Source organism: Globicephala melas, chromosome 2 (assembly GCF_963455315.2).
Source record: "Globicephala melas chromosome 2, mGloMel1.2, whole genome shotgun sequence".
Taxonomy (NCBI): domain Eukaryota; kingdom Metazoa; phylum Chordata; class Mammalia; order Artiodactyla; family Delphinidae; genus Globicephala; species Globicephala melas.
This window is the reverse complement of record NC_083315.2, coordinates 50,473,785-50,493,014: the sequence shown is the minus strand read 5'-3', so window position 1 is coordinate 50,493,014 and position 19,230 is coordinate 50,473,785. Positions and strand designations below refer to the sequence as shown.

The 19,230-nt window shown below is 48.5% G+C and overlaps 1 protein-coding gene across 4 annotated transcripts in view; it reads left to right on the top strand.

Moving 5' to 3' along the window:
* Positions 1–2,826: 2,826 nt before the first annotated feature.
* ADAMTS17 (ADAM metallopeptidase with thrombospondin type 1 motif 17) overlaps positions 2,827–19,230 on the top strand; it is a 350,614-nt gene continuing 334,210 nt past the window's right edge. For 3 of the 4 annotated variants that reach the window (XM_030873117.2, XM_030873118.3, XM_060293908.1), the window contains exons 1-3: positions 2,827–2,991; positions 3,458–3,828; positions 15,451–15,604. In XM_030873117.2, the coding sequence (XP_030728977.1) occupies positions 2,913–2,991; positions 3,458–3,828; positions 15,451–15,604 (604 nt within the window). In that variant the 5' untranslated portion in view covers positions 2,827–2,912. Of the gene's footprint in view, positions 2,992–3,457; positions 3,829–6,710; positions 6,944–15,450; positions 15,605–19,230 lie in introns of those variants that run through there. The other variant, XM_060293909.1, reaches the window with a different exon arrangement.

The following is a 19,230-nucleotide window of genomic DNA, read 5'->3' as shown; positions in this document are numbered from 1 at the left end:
GGAATCATACAGTATTTGTCTTTTTGTGACTGACTTATTTAACTTAGTTTAATGTCTTCCTTCAGATATACACCCAGAAGTGGAATTGCTGGATCATGTGGTAGTACCATGGAATTTTTTTTTCTATACTGCTTTTCATAGTGGCTGCACCAATTTAGATTCTCTCCAAAAGTGCACAAGAGTTCCCTCTTCTCCACATCCTTGCCAACACTTGTTGTCTCTTGTTTTTTTGGTAATAGACATCCTAAAAGGTTTGAGGTGATATCTCATTGTGGTTTTTATTCACATTTCCGTGATGATTAGTGATCTTGAACACCTTTTCATGTACTTGTTGGCCATTTGTATGACATTTTCTTTAGAAAAATGTCTATTCAGGTTCTTTTCCCTTTTTTAAACTGGATTATTATTATTTTTTCTAATGAGTTGTATGAATTTCCTATATATTTTGGATACTAACTCCTTATCAGATATATGGTCTGTAAATATTTTTTCCCATACTGTAGGTAGACTTTTCATTTTGTTGATGGTTTCCTTTGCTATGAAGAAACTTTTAGATTTGATATAGTCCCATTTGTTGATTTTTGCTTTGTTTCTTGCACTTTTGTTGTCATCTAAGAAATTGTTACAAAGACCAATGTCAAGGAGATTTTTCCCTTTGTTTTCTTCTACACATTTTACAGTTTCAAGTTTTACATTTATCTTTAATCTATATCAAGTTTTTGTGTTTTTTTTTTGTGAGTGGTGTAAGATGGGGTCCAAGTTCTTTTTTTTTTTTTTTGCATATGGGTATCTAGTTTTCCCACCACCATTTATTAAAGAGACTACCCTTTTTCCTTGAGTATTTTTGGCTACCTTGTCAAATATTAGTTGATTGTCTATGCATGGGTTTATTTCTGGACTCAATTAGCCATTTATCTAATGATTAACATTCAGGTTTTTGCAGTTTCTTGCTCTTAATAATGTGCTGTGGTGAGCATTCTTCTACACATGCCAGTTAACTCTGCTATTCCACTCTTGCTAACTACCACTAACTGTGTTAGTTAACAAGAGTGGAATAGCAGAGTTCTAGGGTGTGTACATTTTAAACTTGACTGCAGTTTGCCCACTTGTTCTTCAAAGTGGCCGTGCCAATTTACACCCCCACCCATGGGCAGGAGAGTGTCCTCTCCAATCCTTGATATTTCCAAGCCCTTTAGTTTCAGACAGGCCGGAAGATGAAATGGCATCTTGCTGTTGTTTCAGTTTGTGTGTCCCTACAGACTAATGCATTTGAGCATCATCTATCTGATAGGTTGATGACTATTACTTCAGGCGGACTCCAATAGCAAAATTGTTCTTGCGAGGCAGTGGGGCTGCTACTCCCTGGCTTTCAGTGGCAGGCCTTTGAGGTGGCTCTTTGGCCAACAAACCTACACCAAAAAGCTCACCATGATATCTTGTGCCACCAGAAGATGCTGCTGAAATTTCAGTTGGCTGAGGCTGCTGTCAAAGGAGAGGAAAAAAGACCCAAACCTGTCCATGAGCAGGACGTGTGTGGAGGCTTCCAGGAACTTTAGATGCCCAGCAGTGAGTGGCAGCCCCTGGAGCAGTGGAGGGTGGGGTCGACAGAGCAGGAAATGATTCCACCAGCCACACCCCAGGGAAACACAGAGCAGCAAGTTTGCAGTAGTGAGAGTGCTAGGCTTTATTGAGAATCAGTGACACAGTCCACTCCTAGGGTTGATTAAATGTCATGAAAGCTGGACAGTGTTCACCTCTGGATTCCTTCTGATGACATGTAATCCTTGTGATGAATTTTAGATTCTGAGAGGCCCTCAGCAGAGTCCAGTAGGAGTGCTGTAGCCCCTCTGCATTGAGAAAACAGAAATGGGCAGGACAGGGAAGGAAGGGGAGCGACCACTTAAGTTCATTCTGTTTTGTTTTGTTTTCTGCAAGACGTTCCTCAGGAAGCTAAGGGAATCACCTTTCTTGCAGACCTCAGTTATACCCTGGTGGGAAAAGAATGAACTCACTCTGTTGCCAGAAGACTTGGGTTTGAGTCCGGCCTTTGCCACTTTGTGCCCGTTTCCTAACCTGTAACACCGGGCTAATGTTCCTTCTTGCCTGCCTTGGAGGGCTCTTGTTTGTAGCGAGCAGCACCGGGCCAGAAATCTGGACCACAAATTCTAGCTCTTGTTTTGACAGAAACTCACTGGGTAACTTAGTAAGCTCCTTAAGCTCTCTCTCCCTCAGTTTCTCAGTCTGTAAGAGGGTGTGATCTCGCCTGTTCCACGGGCTGCCGTGAGAATAAAGACGACAGGGGTGTGAAGGGTTTGCATAAACACTGCGCTTTGGAGGTAGCATCCGGCGCAAAGTTGTGCACATTGTGCATGAAAGTGCCCACCCACAAACAACCAAAACTGGTTTTACTTTAGATGCAGAGAGAAGGTGCTTTTACGGGTGAACTCGGTTGGCTAGGACGATTTGTGGCCTGTCTTCTTGGGAAGCTGAGCAGCAGGATCAGAGAGGGTTTCGAAAATGGGGACAAAGTCTGAAGACCAGCCAGGTGTCTTCCCGGGTCCTCTGGGATCGCGCTGCTCCAGACGGCTCCCTTGCGCCACCTGGTGTCCCATCCCCGCCACTGCCCAGAAACCACGTGTAAGAAAGTGCTTGCAACCTAACTACGCACCCTGGTTTAGACCCACACTAGCCAATAGAGAAGGGGGAGGCGGGGCAGGGGAAAGCGAGAGTCCAATCACCTCCCGCTTTCCGAGGAGAAGGCGGGGCTTGGGATTTACCACGTTGGGTTTGTCCGCAGCGCTAATTACTTTTTCCAAAGACTGGAGGGCTCACTCCGGCTGGCGCCGCCGCCTCGCGCGCTCCTACTCCGCCGCGACCGTCCGGGGAGGGGGGGGCTACTCCTCCCAAGTACCATGTGTGACGGCGCCCTGCTGCCTCCTCTCGTCCTGCCCTTGCTGCTGCTGCTGGTTTGGGGACTGGACCCGGGCACAGGTAGCGCTCCCTCTCCCACTGCCTCTTCTTCGCCTGTGCCTCTCGCGGCCACCTTCCCCCTGCCCTCCGGAGGCATCCTGGCGGCCTCCGCCTGCCCGCGCGGCCCGGCTCCGGCGGCAAACCGCTGACAGCTCCGGGGTCGAGTGGGCGCGGGCCGCGGCCGGAGGACTGGGCTCCGGGCGGTTGCCGGGAGGCCGCGCCACCGCCGGTTCTCCGGACGCCGATGCCGCGGCCGCGTCCCCGGAGGTGGTCGGGCGGCCGCGCCGGAGACCGTTCCGGCGGTGGCGCGGGGCACGGGCGGAGGCTCTGGCTGGCATGGAGGTGCTGGGGCGAGGGAATGGAAGAGCGAGCCGGCTCGGGGCCGCGCTGTCTCCGAGCTGGAGCTGGATGCCCAGCGCTGGACCCTGCGCCCGGCGGGCCGGAGGGCGGGCCCCGCCGCGCTGACGCGTCTCCTTTCTCCCCGCAGCTGTCGGCGACGCGGCGGCCGACGTGGAGGTGGTGCTCCCGCGGCGGGTGCTCCCGGAAGACGTGCACCTGCCACTGCTGCCCGGCGCTCCAGGGCCCCGCAGGCGCCGGCGCCCCCGCGCGCCCCCAGCCGTCCCGCGCGCCCGGCCCGGCGAGCGCGCCCTGCTGCTGCACCTGCCGGCCTTTGGGCGCGACCTGTACTTGCAGCTGCGCCGTGACCTGCGCTTCCTGTCCGGCGGCTTCGAGGTGGAGGAGACCGGCGCAGCCGGGCGCCGCGGACGCCCCACAGAGCTGTGCTTCTACTCTGGCAGCGTGCTCGGCTACCCCGGCTCTTTCGTCTCGCTTAGCGCCTGCGGCGCCGCCGGCGGCCTGGTACTGCTCGCTCCCCCTCCGGGTCTGCCTGGCGATCTGTCGCGGCGCCGAGGGTGGGGGTGAGGGGTGGTTCCCGGGGAGGGCTGGGATTGGGGTGGGGCCTCCGGCGTGCTCTGCCGCTGGCGGGAGAGAGCACCCCCAACCTTCCAGAGGGTCTATGAGCAGAGGGCTAGAAAGGGGAAGCGACCTGTTATCCAGTACCTTCCACTGGCCGTCCTAAGCCTCAGAGGTGCGCCAGGCCAGCGCCGATATGGGGTTGCATAGCGAGATACGCCGCAGCCCGCCCAGGGAGCACATGTTCAGCAGAGATGAAATCCGTCAAGCCCCTAGACTGAGAGGTGCGCTTGACCCAGGTGTAGAGAGAACGCTATTTGCATCTGCACAGGTGTGTATGTGTGCGTGTCATGAGGAACACCTATCTATATGTGTATAGCTCACCTATTTTTGGATGTGGGGATGGAGCATTGACCTCCTTTCTGTCCTTTTGAGTCTTTATGTACCTGGAAAAGTATATTTGGAGGGGTCCCCCGACGGGCCACTAACCTACTCTTCTTAGTTGAAACGTGAGAACCAGGAGAGGGAGGGTGTCTCTAATATTTTTACCTTATACTGCAAGCAGACATTTGTCTGGCACTCACCCTCAGCCAGGCCTGAGGAATGCTTACATTGGTGATGAACAATGTCATCCCCAGAAGCTCCCTCAATGTGGCAGTAATTCCTCCGCCACCCCACCCTGCTGCATTTGCGGCACCCGTGGCAGTGCTCCGAGGGGTGGAGGAAGTTCTTGTGCGCCTCTACCCTGCCTGTGCTCACACTGGCTCACTTGGCTACACTGGTGCCCAGACAAACACTTCCCAGCTTCTCCATCGTGCCCCCGTAGAGCGCAGATGGCTGGCAGATGGGCTGCCCCCACCCGTCAGAGCCTGGGATGGGCTCAGAGAATGTTCCTCTATCTTCTGGGGAAGTGGTTTCTGATATTCTTTTGTGTCTGTGCTTCCCTGGCACAAGAAACTGCTTCCCCCACCTCCACCTTATCTTGCTCCACCGTCTAGAATTCTCTAGCTCTTATCCACATAGTGTGCAACAAGTTGGCACGAATCTGCAACAAAGCCAGAAACCCTGAGGGTCCAAGTCTTTATATGAGACTTCTGCTCTCTTTCCAGCAGTGTAGGGGAACTTGGGAAGTAATTCCCAAGACTTGGCCTTCACCAGTTCCCCTTTTAGGATTTTTTGAGTCCTCATCAGAATGTGATCTCCTTTTGCTGGGCTGGGAGAAATTGGCTTCTTTGGTTAAACAAGGAAAATGGACCGTGGAGGGGGCCTAGTAGGAGCTAATGTGGAACAGGGGCGGGGAATGTGGGCTATGGGTGAGGAGGCTTAAGTAGGGGTGAAAAAGGCTCAGGTCACTGAAGGACTCGGGTCAAGGCTGTATCATGTTCTGGGAGGGACTGGAAGGCCCACATCATTTTTCCTGTTTTTGCCAAAGTGTTTAAAGTCTAGGTCACATCACTGTACTGAACATGGAAACATCTGAATCCCATTTGCTGCGGTTTAGTGAGTTTTTGTAGAGGTCAGAGTTTATACTTCTTGGTGTAAAGTTTCCAGCAAGGCGCTATCTGTGAAGGAGCCGAGGGTGGAAATCTGGATAACATTGATTTAAAATCCTCAGAGTGAGTACTGGGCCCTCTCACAGATGGCATCTGAGCAGTGAGAGTTCCCTTCCGTCCTCCAGGTTTTCAGGAAGACTGTCCTTCCCTTTGGCACCATGTGAGGGCGCTGTGCTTTAGATAAAGGAACGAGGCCAAGAGGCTGAGTTCAGTGTGTGCCAACTGCGGAGGGACCTCTAAGACTTTAGATTTTAATTTCTGCTTGAGCAGACACTTCTGTTGTTTAGTCTGCCTTGATCATCCCATTTGTGTAAGCTGGACATTGGACATTTCTTCCTAAGTACACCCTATAGAGGAAGGGCAGAAGGCCAGGAGGCCAGAGACAGCAGGTGATTTGGAGAGGACCTCTTGGTGACAAGGTGGTCCTGCCTTTCTAGAAAAGAAAGCAACAGAACATAGGCTAACCAGGTTTGCATCGCACTCCACCTTACTTTGATTTTGGTTCCCCAACGTGCTTGAGACAGTTCAGCTGGGCGGTAATGCAGTGTTAGTCCTTCTGGACCACGGTGGAAGCACCATAGAGATGTGGCACGCCTGTTGTGTGTTTTTGAGGACTGGCTCAACCACGAGGTGTAGGGGAGGAGTGATGCCCAGTAGATGAGTTTTGGTGCCCACAGTTGGGAGCATTCCAAAGCCTCCTTGTGTCTAAAGAATCATGTAGAGCAGGGGTTGGCAAACATTTTCTGTAAAGGACCAAGTAGTAAACATTTTCGACTTTGTAGGCCATATGGTCTCTGTCACAACTAATCAACACTGCCCTTTTAGTGCAAAAGCAGCCATAGAAGGTAAAGAAACAGATGGACCTGGCTGTGTTCAATAAAACTTTATTCCAATGTTGAGTATGAATTAAATCCTGCTGCATCTCACATCTCCAGAATGGCTTAGTGAGGAGTGTTGCCTGCGGGGCAGGGCATGCAGGCTCTGTTCCCTGTGCTGTCTGTCTCCAGAGACATTTGGTACCTGTTTAAAGGAGATGCATGATTAGATCATTACTTAATTAATTGTTTATGGGTCAGGGGAAGTAAATCTCATGCTCCATTTTGCTCCCTCCCCACGCCCCGCTTTTGACAGGGGGCAGAGGGGCGGGTCTGTGGTATTTACCCTGTATCTTATCTTGAAAAGCTGTGCAAGCTGCACTTTTTGGATCTTCAGAGACCGTGGGCTCAGGTATTAACTGTTTTATGTTTATGCATCTTCATTTTATTTACATTTCAGAGAGTCCTCAGACATAACATAGGTTTTTGGAAGAGTTTCTGTAACCGTATAACTTCAAAGCGATGAACTTTGGGCATATGAGGAAGGTATTTTTCCTCCCAGAGGATTAATGTGAGTTTGGATCAGCTGCCTCGTGTGAATGGGACCAGATCATGGAAGGCCAGCAGAATTCGAAGAAACTTCAGGTTAAAGTTCACCAGAGCAGGCAGTGGAGGTGGAACTTCGGAGATAGAGTGAGTGTCAGTCTCTGAAAAGACTCTCTATGCTGCTTGTCTGAAATGAGTGGTTGGAGGGGCTGTTTTCATCCCCACACGTGAGGAGAGGTGGACAGAGAGGAGGGGTCTGGTCTGCTGAGCAGTGGCCACTCTTCCTTCATGAATACTGAGCTCAGGGGAGTCCACCGCCCAGAGTCTGTCCACCCCTTCTTGGCTGAGGCCGTGGCCTGCAGGGATGCACTATGGGTGAGATGTCGGGACCAGAGAGGACACCCAGGAGCTCTGGGCTGTGGCCCATTTTCCAGGCCACCCTGGAGGGACAGAAGGTCAAGGATAGTCCCAGCGTGCCTTCTCTGGAGTCACAGCCATGCTCCATAGGGGGCTGGCTTGTGGTCTCTCTCACCCAGGCCGCTCACTGGGGTCCTGATGGCCCAGCTGCCCTGGCTCTGTCTGGTGCCTGACCGCAGCGCGGGGGCCCTTGTGGTCGTCCTTCACCTGTGCTGCTCCCCACAGTCTTAGTTCCCATAGCTCTTCCTCCCAGTCTGTAAGAATGCTCACCTTTACCATAGGGGAAGAAGTGTAGTCTAGGTAAGAACAGGGGGGCTGAGTCCAGCCAGGCAGTGAGCAGGTGGCTTAGAAGAGTTGGGAGACCGCGTTCTCAAGAGGGCAGCCTGACTTCAACGATGAAGGAGCTGGTTTGGGAGGTTGCTGCCTTTCCCTTTAGAGCTACCCAACTCACTTTTCCTTGACCCAAAATTGCCCAGCTTTTTAATGCAACATCACTCGATCACTGACAGCTGAGTAGGAATTGGTCTTGGCAAAAAGTATACGATGGGGAGACCATTTGAAAGGGAGCAAATAGACCAAGCCATGTTATCTTGCATCATTATATTGATACAGGTGTGGGGAAGGCACATAGTCCTTAGTCATTCATCAATTAATATTACTGAAGAATTTATCATGCACAGCATAAATATATTTGTTAAATGCAAAGTATATTTTTTAAAACTTTGTAAAAAGAAACAATTGAGTGGATGTTAAGGAAAGTAGGAAGGGAAACAACAGTTGTGAAATTTGGGGTGTGGAAGAATTAAAGGGGAGAACTTGGAGCAGAGAATTCTAAGGCCTCCCACGGCCTCCTCTGGAAGGACGTTCACTCTGCCTCACGCTGACTTTCTATACCCATCGCTCATGGGCATCAGGTTGCCCATGAGTGTCACCTAGGATACCTAACCCTACCTCATTATTTACCTAGGGTACGTAACTAGAGTTTCCCACCTGAACTTTTATTTAGTTGGCAACATTTTATAAAAGAAAAAGAAATACAAGATGGGATGATGAACTGAAGACGTCTTCTTAGACTGATTGCATTCTTGGAGCTTATTTCCTGAACTCTGAGATACTGCAGCTGCCTGACCTTGGATGTGTGCAACAAGAGATGTTTTTGCAGCCAGTATGTCTGAGGGAACCACTCGGAGTCAGCGGTTAACCTTTCCCCGTGCACACTTCTGCACATGGGCACACAATTGCACCGTCACACTCCTGTTCTTTAGCAAGTGAGACTGAACAGCCGTTCCGGGCTGTGATCTTGAGCAAGTTGCTTACCTCCTTTGAACCTCCCTGTCTGCAGCCATACAAGGGTAAATAACATTGGCTTTGTGTGGCTGTTGAGAGAATGAAGTAAGATAAAGTCCGAAATCATTTAGTGAGAGCCTGGCACATTAAGGCATTGAAAACACATTTCTTCTCTTGCACCACAGGCCATTCCCAGGCTTTTCCAGTTATAAATCAAGCAATCAGTCAACATAGTTGACTAAATGAACAGATCATTATCACACAGCTGCCATGTGTAGGACCCGCTGGTAGGCTCCCAACGAGCCTCAAAGAGAAATACGATGTGGGCCCTGTCTCGGAAGGCAGTCCGGGTTCGCAGGGGAAGGAAGGTGTGCTGGAGCCTGCAGGGTGGCTGATGGGGAGAGCAGGGAGTGGCTCTGGGGTCTGATGGGGTGGGGCAGGTCCTTCGGGTAGAGCTGAAGGGAGTGGGCCTCAGGTTCTAGGTGGGAGGAGTGATGGCAAAGCCTCCTGGCCAGGTCCTTCCCGAGGTAAGGGGCCCACGAGCCGACTGTGGGATGGAGATGGGTGATGAACTGAATGGACAGGTGTCTGGATTAGATGAGGCGGGGCCCTGGGTGCCAACATAAGGCATTTAGAATTTATCCTAGACCAGTAGTTCTCAACCTTGAGCTGGCATTAGTGTTCCCTGCGGGATTTGCTACACTGATTGCTGGGTCCCACCTCCTGGGTTTCTGATCCAGTCCGTCTGGGGGTGGGCCTGAGCACTTGAGTTTCTGACAGGTTCCCAGGTGCTGCTGCTGCTGTTGGTCTGGGACCATTTTGAGGATCACTGGCCTAGAGGCAATGGGGGGGCATTTCTGGCTACTGACCGGGGAGGAGCCCCTGGTCAGAGAAGTGTGGGGAGGACTGAAGCAGGAGAGCATTTGGAGGGGTGAGGTGATGGGCCTCAAGCCTTGGATGGTGGAAATGGAAAGGAAGGAAGACTACATGAGAGGGGGTCTGAAGGAGGAGCTGACAGTCTGTGACTAACTCTATCTAGTGATGGGAAAGGGGGAGTCTGGCTTTGGAACGAAGACCAAGTATCTGTGTTCAGGCCTTTGACATTTGCAGAGGCAGCAGCAGGATTTTGAAAAGGGGGCTCTGGATGGCACTCTGGGAGGGGCAGGGGGACTCCCTATGGAGGTTGGGAAGCCCCTCACGCCTGTGCCAGGTTGAGGATGCTCCTTCCCCGGGACACATTCAAGCCCCCCAAACTCTGCTGAGGCCCCCCAGAAAGTCAGAGGCAGGTACAGGAGGGCCTGCAATGACAGGATTGTTTTTCCTTCCGGAGAGCAGACTTGCTCCGCCTCTCCAACCACCTACGGTCACCTGTCCACGGGGAGAAGACTACCTAAGACCTGGTCCAGTGAACCCGGGAGCCGCAGTCTCCTGAAGAGGAGAGGCTTGGAGGGCTCCCTGGGCACTGAAATCCCAGTGTGGCCTTTGTAGGATGGTGAGGTCAGCAGTCACGAGGCAGGTCCCCTCAAACGGAGGACAGAGCATCAGATGGTTCCAGAGCATGGATACAACAGGGTTTCTTTATCTTAAGAGCATTTGCCGCATTATGCTGAGAAGTTGTGCTCATGTTAGGAAGTGGTACAAATCTTTCTGACCTTCACACATTTTTCCAGCTGCAGGAGAGCTAGTCCTGCTTCAGGGGGTGGGGTGGGATTAACAATACCCAGTTTATAACGCTCTCTTAAAGCAGCACAGAAACCCTTCAAAACCAGCTTCCAGAATAAAGAGAATTAAAAGGGAACCACTCAGAACTGTCATAATATCATGTTATACCTGATACACTTTATTTGACCCAAACTTCTTTAGTAGGATACCAAATTTTAGAATATGTAAGATTTCTCTTCTAAGAGCACCATTTCATTGAGGATTGTTGTCTCCTTTGAGACCAAGTGGCCTCAGGGCTTCCAGTCCTGTCTGCCGTGGGCATCTAGTTCCCCACAGTTCTCTTCAGATGGTGTTTGCAGCTCTCTTGCATCTAATGAAACCTGAGGCTTTTCCTTGCTGCCATCTGTGCAACAGGGAGGCCTTGGAAGAGCATTTCCATGTGTCTCACTTCTCAGCATAGATGGTGACCAGAGGAATAATGCAAACCCAAGCAACCCTGCTTAGCTCTTGGGACCACAGGGCAGCAATGTGCTAGAAGCCAGGGCAGAGCCCCATAGTCAGAGGAAGGCCCAGGTTGGTGCAGGTAGTCTGCATCTAGGGTACTTCCACGTGCTGGAATCAAGCATCTCTGGCACCCAGTTAAAAGCTAGGGAAGTGGTTCTCCACCCTGGCTGCACATGGAAATCTCCTGGTGAGCTTTAAAAAAATACCAGTGCCTGAGTTTCACCCCAAGGGATTCTAATTCACATGGCCTGGAGTGGGGCCTGGGCCTGAGTTTTCAAAGCTTGCCAAGTGACTGCACTGTGCAGCCAGGGATGAGGACCTCTGAGCAAGGGGGACTGCGGGAAGACCATGCTATTGCCTTCTATTCCAAGCCGGTCCAGTCCAGTTCATTCTATTCCGTTCGAATCCATTCCATTACAGTACAGTTCACTCACATTTTCTTGAGTAACTGTTATGTGGCAGACATTGGAAAAATAAGAAGGCATAATTCCGATCCTGCCTCAAAGGAACAAACTACTTTTTAGGTTGGTTGTGACAGATGCCCCATAACACAGGGGATAGTGGGCTGGGACATAGAGTGCCAGGGAAGGGGGATTTTTTTTTTTTTTTTTTTTTTTTTTTTTTTTTTTTACCGGGGAGAGGGGAGGGGAGAAGGAAGGTCAGGAAAAGATCAAGAGGGCTGACAAGTTTTTATCCTGGGATGAGATTGTGTGTGTGTGTGGGGGGGGGCACGGGGGAGGGGGAGGTGGTGACAAGTGGCACTTTTCAACAACGTTTTGTCACTGTGATGACCTGGTGAATATTAGCGAGGCTTCAGGGTGCCTAGTGACAGCACTTGGAGGGGGCAGGGGCAAGTTCCTTCCTTGTGGTGGCTCCTGAGGGGGAGGGCTGTGCCCTGCTCCCTCCCCCCAGGTGCTAGTCTTGGCCACAGGCCAGCTTGAAAGTCAGTTCCCAAGAGGGCAAGTGGCTGCCAGGTAGAGTATAGGCCATTAGTCCATGTGTCTGTCTCTCACCAGCACTGCCATTCTCTTTCCTGAATGGATGGAAACCAGCATGTGGGTTCCTCCAAAAAAGACCTTCTAAAGCAAAACCTCCCCCAAGGGGCTGGACCATGCTTGTGTGTGTGCATGTATGTACCTGTAGGCTTTCTCACCAAGGTGAGATTCTCCCTATATTGTGTCACATTAGAACTACTGGCTAACTGACCTTTACCCTGTGGCTTGCATGCTAGGCTGAGTGAATGATAACTGGCTTTGGAAGTTCTAGACTCAAGGGGGCCTTTAACCTCCCAGAGCTGGAGCATTTCAGGAAGACTCCAGCCCCTGTCAAGGTTGAGCGTGTCCCCCAGGGAGCACAGCCCTCCTACAGCGTGGGGCCCATCCCATGCACTGTGCTGTATCTGCCAACTTTATTTCAACCACAGACGTTTCCACTGAAACGGTCATCAAGGACTTCTGCACTGAGGATTTCTTTTTTTTTTGAATTTACTAATTAGATTTTATTTATTTATTTATTTTAACATCTTTATTGGGGTATAATTGCTTTACAATGGTTTGTTATTTTCTGCTTTATAACAAAGTGAATCAGCTATACATATACATATATCCCCATATCCCCTCCCTTCTTGCGTCTCCCTCCCACCTTCCCTATCCCACCCCTCCAGGTGGACACAAAGCACCGAGCTGATCTCCCTGTACTATGCAGCTGCTTCCCACTGCTATCTATTTTACATTTGGTAGTGTATATATGTCAGTGTTACTCTCTCACTTCGTCCCAGCCTACCCTTCCCCCTCCCCGTGTCCGCAAGTCCATTCTCTACGTCTGTGTCTTTTTAAAATTAATTTATTTATGTATTTATCTATTTTTGGCTGTGTTGGGTTTTTGTTGCTGTGCGCGGGCTTTCTCTAGTTGTGGCAAGCGGGGGCTACTCTTTGTTGTGATGCGCTGGCTTCTTATTGCGGGGCCTTCTCATTGTGGAGCATGGGTTCTAGGTGCATGGGCTTCAGTAGTTGTGACACATGGGCTCAGTAGTTGTGGCTCATGGGCTCTAGAGCACAGGCTCAGAAGTTGTGGTGTATGGGCTTAGTTGCTCCACGGCATGTGGGATCTTCCCAGACCAGGGCTTGAACCCATGTCCCCTGCATCGGCAGGCAGACTGTCAACCACTGTGCCACCAGGGAAGCCCCAGAACCATTTCTTTTTAAGGTTGCATATATATGTGTTAGCATATGGTATTTGTTTTTCTCTTTCTGACTTACTTCACTCTGTATGACAGACTCTAGGTCCATCCACCTCACTACAAATCACTCAATTTCGTTTCTTTTTATGGCTGAGTAATATTCCGTTGTATATATGTGCCACATTTTCTTTATCCATTCATCTGTCGTTGGACACTTAGGTTGCTTCCATGTCCTGGCTATTGTAAATAGAGCTGCAGTGAACATTGTGGTACATGACTCTTTTTGAATTATGGTTTTCTCAGGGTATATGCCTAGTAGTGGGATTGCTGGGTCATATGGTATTTCTATTTTTAGTTTTTTAAGGACCCTCCATACTGTTCTCCATAGTGGCTGTATCAGTTTACATTCCCACCAACAGTGCAGGAGGGTTCCACTGAGGCTTTCTATACACACAGCTCTGGTGGATCTGCACAGCCTCCCACAGCCACTCTCTTCCTCCGCTTCTTCAGTCTCCCCAAAGTATCATAGTGAACAAACTCAAGTTTTAACTTCAAAGGAGAGGGGAGAAAGCCATGCTTCCCGGCAGGTCATGCAGTGCCACTTTAAGACAGTTTTATTTGGGCAGTAAAATCTCTGGGTTGTTCTTGGCAGCAGTTCTAATGAAATGGAAACCTTGAAACCTTCTTACAGCAGTAAGTACCGTCTCAACCCCTGTTTGGGGGACTAAATGTTGTAGGCGGTCTTATTAGTGGATCTGATTTATTTTCAGAGGACTGGTATTGATGCATCCTTTCAGAAGGTAGAGGAGTCTGTATCATTTGGTTTGAGTGAGCTCTGTACCTGAGACCTGAGGAATTGCTGAGCTGTGGTGGAGAGCAGTGCTTCTCAAAGCCTGGTCCTCGGGCACGCAGCATCAGTATCACCTGGGGACTTGTTAGAAATGAACGTTCTTGGTGAGCATCCGTGACCTCCAGGTGATTTTGATGCACACTGGAGTTTGAGAACTACCGCTTTTAGAAAGTAGTGTCAGGACTTCCCTGGTGGTCCAGTGGCTAAGACGACTCGTTCCCAGTGCAGGGCACCCAGTGTTCGATCCCTGGTCAGGGAACTAGATCCCACATGCCGCGACTAAGAGTTCACATGCCACAACTAAGACCCGGCACAGCCAACTAAATAATTTTTTTTTTTTTTTAAGAAAAGAAAACAGTGTCATGGCTTTTAGAAAATAGTATTGGGGAGAGAGAGAACAAAGGATGTTCGTGACAGCCTAAGACAGATTGGCCCGGTCTCCTGAATCTGTGCTAGTAAAGGTTGTCCCGACCATGAACGCAGAGCAGGGGCTGTGGACTGCAGGGCCCAGTATGCAAACATAGATAATTCTCAGCCCTGGCCGAGTCAGGATCCTTGTGAGCGGTTTACCTTGTTTTGTTGATGTCTCAGAAGAGAAGCTAGCAGCAGGTATCCTGGGGAAGGAGGGCAAATTGTTTAAATGCTGTTAGCATTGGTTCCAAATGAAAGGAAAAGTTCTCTGCATTGTGTATATATTTTTAAGAATTAATATTCACTCTGTTAAAGTGACAAATTAAGAATCCCAGTCCTTAAGTTTTTTGTTCAATTTACAAGTCATGTTCTATTTATAATCTAGCAAGTTTTTGAAATACCTTTTAAGGGGCCTTTGGATAACATTTAATCCTATTTACAAATTGGTGATTAACAACGTTTAAACCTTTAAAACTGTATGTAGAAATTTACCATATTCAATTTCATTTTCAAGTTCTTCTGTTGTCTGATTAAAAAATAAACCCTTTGCATGATTCATATAAATAATTAGTTAACTAGTTTTATAAACATGGGAAGTCTTAAGTTCTCTTATACATTCTGATACTGTTTATAAGCCTAATAAGATTTTTAAATTACAGGTCTAAATCATTGCTGTGCTTTAAATTAGAATCACAAATTGAATCCATTAGATACTCTGCCAAGTTCTCTTAAACACTGAAAAAAATCCACTATCACAAAACTATTAACACTACAGGTCTGACTCCATCCTCTCTATTTAATTCTAAATATTGCCCAGGAATAAGATATATTTTTTTCCCATTAAGGATATAATTGTCATTCATTCCCAACACTTTTGGAGGTACCTCCTTAGGTGGAGTTTTAGGGGATGATATAAAAAATAGTTTTTTAAATGGGCTTTAATTAGAAGTAAGTGTATAGGAGCAGGCAAACAAGGGAATCTGTTCTCCCTCCCCCCTGCTGCAGCAGAGGCCCCAATAAAGCCTTGCCTGAAAAATAATATTAAAAAAAAATTAACACTAAAGTAAGATATCTTTGAAAGTGAACCCAGAAAATGGGTGCTGTTGCCGCATCCCCCCCCACACCCGCCTTCTGTCACCTGACCCCCAACACAGCTGCTGGGTGAGATGTTTCAAGTCATGCAAGAGCTCATTCTTGGACTCTGTAAATTGGTGTAAGCTGCAAAGAAAAAGCCCAGGCAGGGGAAGCAGGCCATAGCTAGGTGGCCTTTCCACCCTCTGGCTCTGGGGTCGTGGGCAAGTGTGAATGAGGATGACTGACAACTGTTTTCCTCTTTCTGGGCAGGTTGGCCTCATCCAGCTTGGGCAGGAGCAGGTGCTAATCCAGCCCCTCAACAATTCCCAGGGACAAGAGCATCTGATCAGGCGCAGATGGTCCTTGACACCCAGCCCCTCTGCCGAGACCCAGGTCTCTGGGCAGCTCTGCAAGGTCCTAACAGGTGAGTCTGGGAAATAGTGTGAATGACTCACAACACAGGCCCTTTTGGCTTTTGGTGCCATCGCACATCCCTAGACCATCCCCATTGCTGTGTCTCCAAGTGTGCTGAAATCTTGTGAGCAAGAACTTACCTTTCCCTGTATTTTGAAAGCTTTTTTTAATTGCCCATAAGGCCACTTTCTTTTCATTTCTATGTGTATTAATATCAGCGTTTCATGTGTAGCAGCCCTTTGAAAAAGGTGTTTCTAGAAAGAACCCAGGATCTCTTTTGTGTAGTGTCTCAATTTTATGGATCTGGAGCAAGTTGAGGCCTGAAAAACCTCAATGGCTTATTGTTATCAAGCCCGAGGTTGGTGGCAGAGCTAGGATGAGAATTCCTTCCCTTGGCACCCTGGCCAGAGCTTGCTTTCCTTATACAGTGGTCCTCGGTCTTGTCTGCACTAATTAGAGTCACCTGGGGGACCTATGAAGCAGTGGTTCTTAAGAGTGTGACCCCAGCAGCATCAGAATCACCTCGGACTCTGTTAGAACTGCATGTTCTCTCCCAGCCCCCACCTCCTGAATCAGAAACCATGGGGGTGGGTCCGGGTAAATCTGATCATGCTTCAGTGTGAGAGCCACTGCTTTAAAAAATGCCATGCACTAGCCAGTCCCTCCAAATCCTCATCTAATTGGTCCATGGTGTGACTTGGGTGTGTTTTTGAAGGTGGTTCTAATAAGCAGCTTGGGCTAAGAACCCAGGGTTCTTGTATTCTGTGCCTCTTGTGGGCAACCTCTGGTTTATCTGTTAAGTGTTTAAGGACATTTCACCATGCTGTGTCACTAGCAGTCTGCCTGTGAGTGTCCCTTGATGAAGATGATATCCTACTGCTCACAGGTGTCACTTCCTCCCTGGAGAGCATGGGACCCCATGGCTGACCTTTGGGAGTTGTTCTTTTGTAGTTTAAAGACTTTGAATAAAAATACAGTGTCTCAGTTTAGTATTCCAATGACCTTGGAAGTAAATCGATTATATGACTGTATTTTGAACAGCTTTGTTATGTATAAGCGAGCCCTGCAGCTTAGCTCCGCTGGTGCATGCAGTCCTGACCCTATCCGCATAGCCACCCTCCTTAGCCTAGTCTGCATTCAGCAGGGAGTTATTAGAGGTGATTTTGCTGGATCAGGGTCATCTCTGCAACTCCAGGAGAAAGAATGCCACCATACATTAGGGTTTTGCTGTGTACCTTCCTGCACCCTTACAAAAACAGGAAAGAGAGGTCTCAGCAAAAAATTACTTGTAACTAAAATTTTTTTTGGCGGTACGCGGGCCTCTCACTGTTGTGGCCTCTCCCGCTGCGGAGCACAGGCTCTGGACGCTCAGGCTCAGCGGCCATGGCTCACGGGCCCAGCTGCTCTGCGGCATGTGGGATCCTCCTGGACCAGGGCACAAACCCGTGTCCCCTGCATCGGCAGACGGACTCTCAACCACTGCGCCACCAGGAAAACCCTGGTATTGTAACTAAAATTTACCCCTTAATAGGAAGCATGGGTTTTGGTGAGTCCGATGGTTGGTTGTGTGTTTGGGCTTGATGTTGGTGTGTTATTTTAAACGTTAGCCAGCTGCCCCTATCTGGGTCAATCGGTGGATTTTTTTCTCTCTCTCCTCTCGGAGTAAATGACTAGTGGTCATTTTAAATCTTTGTGCATTTTCTGCAGCTGATCTGACCATATTGTTTCAGAGGCAGGGGGATGACTCTAAGGCAGAGGTTCTCAGCCCTGGCTGTCCATTGGCATCACCTGGGGAACTTTAACAACTAGTCACACCCAGCTCCTGCCCCCAGAGAGCCGCTTTTATTGATCTGGGGTGCAGCCTGGGCATCTAGTGATTTGAAGCCTCTCCAGGTGGTTCTAACGTTCAGCTGGTGCTGAGAACTGCTGCGCTAAGTTTCAGACATGATTAATAGCACCTGTGGGCCATCGGAAGTGGGTTTTCTCAGGTGAGAATCACCAAGCAGGGCCACACAGTGAAACCCAAGGACAAATATGTTTTATTCTTACTTTCCCTTTGTTCCTGCCAGTGCTTGTCAGCTGCTAGTCAGTGACCAGAAACCCTGGGTGCCTGTGGATGATATCATGGAATATTTGTCTAATTACCAGCTGCCATCCTCTTTAGGGGTGTGATACCAAGGATTGCTGACAAAATGATAAATTGTGTTTGTGTTTGCATTTTTGTCCCTAAGACTAGTTTGGAGGCACTCTTCTGAGAGACTCTTTTGCCTTTAGTGAAGGAAATAAAATGAACAAAACCAGGGGGTTTATTCCCAGCCCCCAAATCTCACATCAACATGCTCTGCCATGCAGGAGCAACATGTATATTTAAGGTGATGCCAACTCAGGCTCTGTCCTGGGTAGGAACACAGACATAGGAGAACGGTATAGACTTTGCTTCTGGTCCTTCTTTCTTTGTGTGAAATAGTCAGTAAACTTTGTTGCTGTGTTGGGAAAGACAGCAGGCCTTCTAAGAGGCTTAGCTAATGAGCAGTCAATTAAACCCTATCTAGTTTGGATTAACTTTCAAACATTGGGGTTTAGAAACTGGGAAAATTAATTTACTGGGACTCCAGCAAAATACATTCTTGAAGTTTCCTGGAAAGATTAATCAGATTAATCCACGATTTCCCATGGGAACTTGTTCTTTATGGCTGAGCATGGCAGCCATAGGTGTAATTGTGCCTTGTCATTGATCTGTGTTATTCCAACCTTGGACATGGCCTTGGGGTAGCCAGCTGGCTCACACAGGTGAGGAGCAGTCTGATAACTCTTTCTTCTCCATGAAGCACTCAATTTACCTGTGAGTTGAGTCTGGGTAAGCTGCCATGTTGTCTAGGGGGATAGAGGGACTGACACAGGAAAGGCCACCTGGGAGGAATCACTGCCTTCTCTTTGGTACTATAGAGGTTGCATTTCTAGCAGTCTTCGGGGCTTCCAGAGAGGGGACAGATGGATCCTATTTCCTTTACAGCTTCTTACTCTAGGACCTTATAAATTAATTTAAAAAAATCACTCCAGCTTGGAACTTTGCGTGAAAATATGGAGGCTGTGAGCCTTTTTAAATAAAAATAAATAAAAAAATAAATAAAATAAATAAATTAAAAAAATTTATTTATTTATTTTGGTGAGCATGAGTTTTTGAAGATATTTTTGGCTGTTCTCAAACACTAAAATGGTAGTTTGGATATTTTGAAATGTTTCTTGATTTAAAAAAAAATATTTATTTATTTTGGCTGTGCTGGGTCTTCACTGCGGCATGCCGACTCTTGGTTGCGGCATGTGGACTTCTTAGTTGCGGCATGCATGTGGGATCTAGTTCCCCACCAGGGATCGAACCCGGGACCCCTGGATTGGGAGTGCAGAGTCTTACCCACTGGACTGCCAGGGAAGTCCCTGTTTCTTGATTTTTTTGAGTGGTTATTTTGACTTCAAAACTTTTTGTCTGCCTGCTATGCTTATTTTAATTTCTCTATTCAGATTCATTATAGAATCTTCTCACTAGCACTTTCGTGGTTTTTAGTAACAATTTGAATCTCTTCTCATCCACTATGGTAGATGTAACATGTGGATGGTTGAAGTAGATTGTAAAATAAT